Source organism: Talpa europaea (assembly GCF_964194135.1).
Source record: "Talpa europaea genome assembly, chromosome: 16".
Taxonomy (NCBI): Eukaryota; Metazoa; Chordata; class Mammalia; order Eulipotyphla; family Talpidae; genus Talpa; species Talpa europaea.
Window position 1 is genome coordinate 37,870,940 of NC_140084.1, and position 6,871 is coordinate 37,877,810.

The 6,871-nt window shown below is 63.2% G+C and overlaps 1 protein-coding gene across 1 annotated transcript in view; it reads left to right on the forward strand.

Annotated features, from left to right (window-relative positions):
• KIFC3 (kinesin family member C3) overlaps positions 1 to 6,048 on the forward strand; it is a gene marked incomplete at its 3' end in the record, with an annotated part of 29,014 nt that extends 22,966 nt beyond the window's left edge. Inside the window, exons 12-20 of the mRNA XM_084256868.1 lie at positions 490 to 671; positions 1,739 to 1,843; positions 2,974 to 3,104; positions 3,618 to 3,741; positions 3,912 to 4,041; positions 4,119 to 4,348; positions 4,684 to 4,818; positions 5,198 to 5,309; positions 6,023 to 6,048. Coding sequence (XP_084112994.1) covers positions 490 to 671; positions 1,739 to 1,843; positions 2,974 to 3,104; positions 3,618 to 3,741; positions 3,912 to 4,041; positions 4,119 to 4,348; positions 4,684 to 4,818; positions 5,198 to 5,309; positions 6,023 to 6,048 — 1,175 coding nt within the window. The remainder of the gene's footprint in view (positions 1 to 489; positions 672 to 1,738; positions 1,844 to 2,973; positions 3,105 to 3,617; positions 3,742 to 3,911; positions 4,042 to 4,118; positions 4,349 to 4,683; positions 4,819 to 5,197; positions 5,310 to 6,022) is intronic.
• Positions 6,049 to 6,871: the final 823 nt, after the last annotated feature.

Here is a 6,871-nt window from a genome sequence, read left to right on the forward strand (position 1 = left end):
TGTTGCCAGTTGTCCATCTGCTGTCTGGTCCCGTTTGCCCATCTGGCTTCTAAGCCTTGTCCTGGCATTCATCATGCCTTCTAGAAGTATAGAACAAGTCCCCTGGCTCATGGGGATCCAAGTCCCTCATTGTGTAGATGAGGAAACTGAAGCCCAGAGATGTAAAGAGAGTGTTCATTTGGTTTCCCACCCAGACTGGGTGAGTGTCTGAGCCCCACAGTTGACATTTCTTCCTTGTCCCCAAGGTGAAGTTCTCATTCTCAATTTGTTTGCTCATGAAGGAACTATACTGACGAGTATTCATACTATAGTGTGAATGACTGATAGCAGCTTTGTGGGACACCCTGCCCTGGTGGGATGGAGGGGCATGCTTAGAAGGGAGGCCTCTCCTGAGTCACTACCCTGCTCGCAGCGTCAGCGGAGGCCATTGTGGAGGCAGTCTGGTCTTGACCGAGCCTGTACCTTTCTCTCCCCCCCACCTGCAACCAGGCAACATTAGGGTGATTGCTCGTGTCCGGCCAGTCACTAAAGAGGATGGGGAGGGGCCTGAGGCAACCAATGCTGTGACCTTCGATCCTGACGACGACTCCATCATCCACCTGTTGCACAAAGGAAAGCCTGTTTCCTTCGAGCTGGACAAGGTCTTCTCCCCGAGGGCCTCACAGCAGGACGTAAGTAGCCCTTTGGAGGGGTAGTGGGACAGTCAGCAGTGGAGAGAGGGGGAGGATCACAGGGAGAGGGACAGCTGGAAGGGCAGAAGGAAGTGTAAGAGGAGGATGGAGAAGATGGAGAAGATGGAGAAGCCTGTGGTGCAGGGTCTCTTTTTCCCCTCTGGAAGAGAGAAGGTGGGAAGAGAGAAGCTGAGACTAAGCCCCTGATGGGTGAGAGCCTGCAACCATTGGCCTCCTCCCACCTGAAGGCCCCACCCACCCCCAGCTCCCACCCACCACACAGCCCACATGACTCCTCCCATCTGGGTGAGGTTGCCCAGGTCTTTCTGCACAGGTTTCCCTTCCATCCACATGACCCCTGCCAGCCTTGAAGCCCCTCCAGCCAGGACCCCCCTCAGGGATTAGTCTCTTGGGTCTTCTAGGGCCTCCCTTGTTGCCCTCAGCCCCAGTGCAGGGCCCTTGACTTAGCATCCCCTCTTCTCTCCGGCCATCTGCCCAGCCTGTTGAAGGGCAGTGCTTACTGCCCACAGGCACTGGAGGTGGGGGCTGCCACCTGGGGGCTCAGGAGCTGGCTTTTCTTGCCCCTAAGGAGGACTCAGCAAATGAAGGCAGAGCCAGCATGGGCCTGGCACTTCTTCTGGCCTGCCTGGCATTCTCTGGGCACCTGCCAGTGCCCACACGTCCCCATGCCTCATTTCACCTTTGCTCCTCTCCTCTGCCCTGTAGTGGACAGGCAGGCAGGCCAGAGGAGGTGCCAGGCCCGTGCTGGCTCTGCCTTCATTTGCTGAGTCCTCCTGAGGGGCAAGAAAAGCCAGGGTGGGTGGGGAGCTCCTGAGCCCCGGGGCTGGCAGCCTGCACCTCCGGTGCCCTTCAGTCTTTCGGCAACCAGGTCACCACTGACACCCAGTCCTAGTGACAGGAGTTGTGAAATCTCCCACAGCTAGCGGTTGCCCGTAGTAACGTGCTGCATTAGTGCTGAAGGAGAGTGGCCTGGGAAGCTGGTGCCGACCCTGCAGCCGGCGGCCCTGGCAGCCCCTCACCCTCCATCCCGCGTTCCCCCACTTCAGGTATTCCAGGAGGTGCAGGCACTGATCACCTCCTGCATCGACGGCTTCAACGTCTGCATCTTTGCCTACGGCCAGACGGGCGCTGGCAAGACCTACACCATGGAGGTGGGTGCCTGCCGTACGGGCAGGGGCTCAGAGTGAGACCCCCCTGCTGCTGCTGCTGCTGGAGCGGGGGTTAGGTCTCAGTCTCCACAACCCCCCGAGCAGAGCCCGTGGTTATTGGTGTTGACCCCCAGGCAGCAGGCCCCAAAGAGGGGACACCTTACCCAGGTGCACCTGCTGTTGTCCTGCCAGGTGTGGGGAAGGGGCAGGCGTGCTGACAACAGGGGGGCCCTGGCCTGGGATCAGGAGGGGTCAGACATGGGCAGGATGTGGGTTTAATGCACTCCCACTGCGTGACCACCCCATGTTGGGCCCTGGGGGCATCAGGATAAATGAGGCAAGTGTGGGCCTTCGAGGAGATCCAAGGACAGTGGGTGACACTGGCCAGTGGGGGCCATCATGGGGTGCCCAGCTCTGCCTGTGGCCCCAGGATAGGGCTCATGTCCCTACTTATGACCATCCCCCTCTCTCTGGGGTGTGGTTGGGGACATGGGGCATTGAGAGGAAAAAGAATCTTGACTGTAGAAAAATTGCAAAGCTGCCCCAGGGGGTGTCTTTGGTTTGTTAGCATTTCCCTGGCCCCCGAGGGGGTGCTCTCAGGCATTGGGGACAACAGGCTTGCCATGTGCCTGGGCAGGAGCTGCGAGTACTGAGTGGGAGGGGGACGGAGGTGCCATTTAAGGGGAGGTGCGGGCTCCAGGTTTCTGTCTAGAAAAGCCAGCCAGCACATCCCAACCCAGGCACTTGCCAGCGCTGCCTGCGCCACCTCTGCACAGAGCCTGGCTCGTGCCCTCCCTGACATTGGGCAGCGGCAAGGTAGTTAGGTTCCCACTGCCCCCTTCCAGGTGGCCCCCCATGTGTGTCTGGTGCCCAGCACCCTGTCAGTGCTTCACCTGGGTGGTCTGCTTCAAGTCCCGGGGTGGCCCTAGTGGGGTGCTATCATTTTAAAGGTGAGGGGGACTGAGATCCCGGAGGTGAGATTGTCTGCCACTGGTGGAAGGGCAGAAGGGCAGCCAGGTGAGGGCTCCGGGCAGTGTAGTGGGGCGTGGGGCCACAGATGCTGCGTGCATGTCTGCAAGGCTCACCCTTTGTGGCAGGGTGGCAGGTTCACTGGGGTCGTGCTTCTGCCCCAGGGGACCCTGGAGAACCCCGGCATCAACCAGCGGGCCCTGCAGCTGCTGTTCTCGGAGGTGCAGGAGAAGGCGGCCGACTGGGAATACACCATCACCGTGAGCGCGGCCGAGATCTACAACGAGGTCCTCAGGTGGGAGGCCCCCCGTGGGAGGCCCTCACAGGGGGCTCAGGCCTCCCGGAGCTTGAGGCCCTGAGGCTTTGTGTGGAGCCATGGGGGATAGGAAGCAGGGTCTCCCCAAAGGGCCAGGGCCATGTAAGGCAGTCAAGAGCCCAGGCAGGCTTAGCCCTAGGTTCCGATGGGTGGGGGTTGTGCTGGGGCCGACCCCAGGCAGCAGCAGGGAGGAAGGCTCTCTCTGAGCTCGTGAGGGGCACCCCAAACAGGTGCTCTTTTTTCCCCACAAAGCTGCTTCCCCCAACCTGTGGGTTGCTTCCGGTGGCAGTAAACCAGAGTGGGGCCTTGGAGAGCCCTGCCACGGGGTCTGTGCACCGGGGCACTGCGGGGTTGGTCCCCACCCTCAGCCGAGTGCAGGGGGGAGCTGGCGGAGGGTGGGGGGACATTCTAGCCTGGGGGAGCAAGGCGTAGTGCAGCCGAGGGGGGAGTGCGGGGGTGGGGTGGGTAACGGCCGCCTGCGTGTCCCTCCAGGGACCTGCTGGGACAGGAGCCTCAGGAGAAACTGGAGATCCGGCTGTGCCCAGACGGCAGCGGGCAGCTGTACGTGCCGGGGCTGACCGAGTTCCAGGTGCAGAGCGTGGAGGACATCAACAAGGTGCGGGGCCGGCGGCCGGGTGGACGATGCTGAGGGGACCCGGAGACAGCAGGGCGGGAGGAGCGCAGAGCCGGGGTCCACGCGGGCGCTGCTGTCCGGGCCTGGCAGTCCCCCGCGGCCCTGCGCTCAGTTTCTTCCTCTGCGAAGTGCTGAGCGCGTCGCCCCCGCAGGTGTTTGAGTTCGGCCACACCAACCGCACCACGGAGTTCACCAACCTGAACGAGCACAGCTCCCGCTCGCACGCGCTGCTCATCGTGACGGTGCGCGGCGTGGACGGCAGCACGGGCGTGCGCACCACCGGTGAGTGAGGCCCCGGCCGGCGCGGGCCCCTGCACCCCCGTGGGGCGGCCCTGACCTGCCCCGTGTCCTCCCCGCAGGGAAGCTGAACCTGGTGGACTTGGCCGGCTCGGAGCGCGTGGGCAAGTCGGGCGCCGAGGGCAGCCGCCTGCGGGAGGCGCAGCACATCAACAAGTCGCTGTCCGCCCTGGGGGACGTCATCGCCGCCCTGCGCTCCCGCCAGGGCCACGTGCCCTTCCGCAACTCCAAGCTCACCTACCTGCTGCAGGACTCGCTCAGCGGGGACAGCAAGACCCTCATGGTGGTGCAGGTGAGGGCCGAGGGTGGGCAGGGTGGGGTGGCGGTCAGCGTCCGGGGGTCCAGGCAGCGCCTAGACCAGGGGTCCCCTCCTGGGTACTCCGGGCTGTGCAGGGAAGGGACCCTTGTCCTCAGCAGCTCCAGAGTCAGTGGCCTGCCTCCCAGCTCCCCCTGCAGACCTGACCACGTGCACCTCCATGTGCCCCCATCGCTGCCACCTTACCTTCTGACTCCCCCCAGAAGCTCTGGCTGTGAGCTCCACCCCCCCCCAAACTGGGAGCGTGCTGCCCCTTCCAGTTCTGGGGGGGCAGCTGGCTCTTGTGGGGTGCGAGCTCTCCTGTCTCCTAGGTGTCTCCCGTGGAGAAGAACACCAGCGAGACGCTCTACTCCCTCAAGTTTGCTGAGCGGGTGCGCTCGGTGGAGCTGGGCCCCGGGGTCCGCAGGGCAGAGCTCGGGTCCTGGTCCAGTCAGGAGCATCTGGAGGTACCGGACCACTGTAGGCCTGTCTCGGGGTGCCCCTGGGACAGAGACTCCCGGGTCATGAGCAGGAGGGCGGGCCTGGGGAGCAGACAGGAGATGCCCGAGGGGGTAGAAGAGCAGCTTGAACCCAAACCTAGTGGTCTCTTTAGCCCATTTCTTCTTGGCCTGGGAGGCATGTGTGGGTCATCAGCTGAGGGGCGCCAAGAGCACAGGTGCCTGGTGTTGAGTTAATGCCCTTGAGCTGGTGCAGTTCTCGCGATCAGGAGGTGGAGGGCTGGCGCCCATTTTAGAGACGCGCAGTTTCAGGAGGCTAGGAGGGGAAGGAAGCGTGGAGGGGCCAGGGCAGGCCCCCTTCTCACCCCACCCCTGTTTCTGCCGACAGTGGGAGACAGCGTCCCAGACGCCCCCACAGCCCTCAGCACGCGCCCATTCGGCTCCCAGCTCTGGGACCTCGAGCCGCCCGGGCTCCATCCGGAGGAAGCTGCAGCCCTCAGGTGAGCGTTGGGGCGCGGGCCGGGCGGGTGGCAGGAAGGCCTCCCCAGCAGCCATCACAGCCACCGGGTTGCCTGCACCTGGATGGGCTTTTTCTTGTTTTTCCTTTTAAAAGAGTGTGTAAGAACTCTCCAGAACCTGTTGCCCGACCTCAGCCAGCCTTGGGAAGCAGTCACCCAGGGCTGGGCTTGAGGCCCCTTGGTGAGGGGGTAGCCCCACTGGGGCTGCTGTCTGAAGGGCCAGGACCCTGTTCTAGGCTGGGCTGCCTGTGGCTCCCAGAGGTGGGAAAGGCGGGGCTCCCCCCAGGGAGGAGTGACTCTAGTCCCAGGACCAGAATGAAGGGCTCCACCCCACCCCCAACTTGACCCCACGCATGTAAGGGCCTGGCCGATACTTGGTTCAAAGGAGTAGGGGCAGCAGAGTTCAGGGGGCTCCTGGCCCAGGGTAAACCCACCAGTGAGACGTCTGTCGCTTTGATTTCAGCCTGAAGGCTGGCGCTGCCGTCTCCAGGTGAGTGTGGGGCCAGCGGCCCAGGGCTGCCGCCCACCCGCCTGCCTGGCCGCCTTGGGTTGCAGGGCTGCGCCGGGAGTTCTGCTGCTCAGGGCTGGGCCTGTCCCTCCGCTGTGTGCTGTCTGTGCGCTTCTGCCCGGCTCCCGCCTGCTCTCAGGGGTCCCCAGACTGTGCCGGTGCTGACAACCCTCCTCCCCCCCTGCAGGGAAGTCCAGGCCGGTGCCTGTGTGAGAGACGCGGTCGTCCCTCGGGCCAGGAGCTGGATCCTGAGGCCTCGCTGGCCTGCTCCTGCTGCAGTGCTGGAGCCTGGGAGGCAGAAGGCAGTGTGGAGGCTCCTCCTGGCCTGTCTTCCCTCAGAGATGAGAAACATGTTCAAAAGGAAATGGTGTCTCTCGGCTGTGGCTGGCATGGGCTGGAAAGGTGGGGATGGCCTGTTCCACCTGGCGGGCCCAGGCTGCCGAGAGCGGGCCCTTGTGGAGAGGGTAGTAATGTGTGGGAGGGTGGCCCCTGCCGACCCAACTCTCCCCAGCCTGCAGGGCCCTTTCTGTGGTGGACGGGCTGAGGCAGCCCAGGAACTGTGGGGACTGGGCGGGCCGGCGGGTGCCCCATGCGGTCCACGCCCCCTCCCGCACTGGCGTGTACATAGTCCTCCTAGGTGTACATAGGAGCAGGCCCTGCCGCCGTGGGCCTGGCTGTATTTATGGCTGGCAGGAGGCCAGTGGACGGGGATTCTGCTGCTCCCCTCTTCTGCCTGCCATCAGGCACTCTCCTTGCTCACTGGCCTCTTGACATTTTTCTCCCTCTGAAATCCTATTTAAGAACTTTTGGAAATTTAGCCATTTATACTTATGAAAATAAAAGCCTTTTTACACAAGTATAGCCTGAAAGAGTTGCTCTCGTGACCCCAGTCAGATCACAGGGAGCAGGGCATGGGCAGACACTGTTGGCCTTCCTACCCCCTCCCAACCTGCCCTCTAAGTCACGGGTCCTGAATGCCCACCAGTGGGAGGCCCAGCTCCTCCCACCCCCGAGTGTCTGAGGACCCCAACCACAA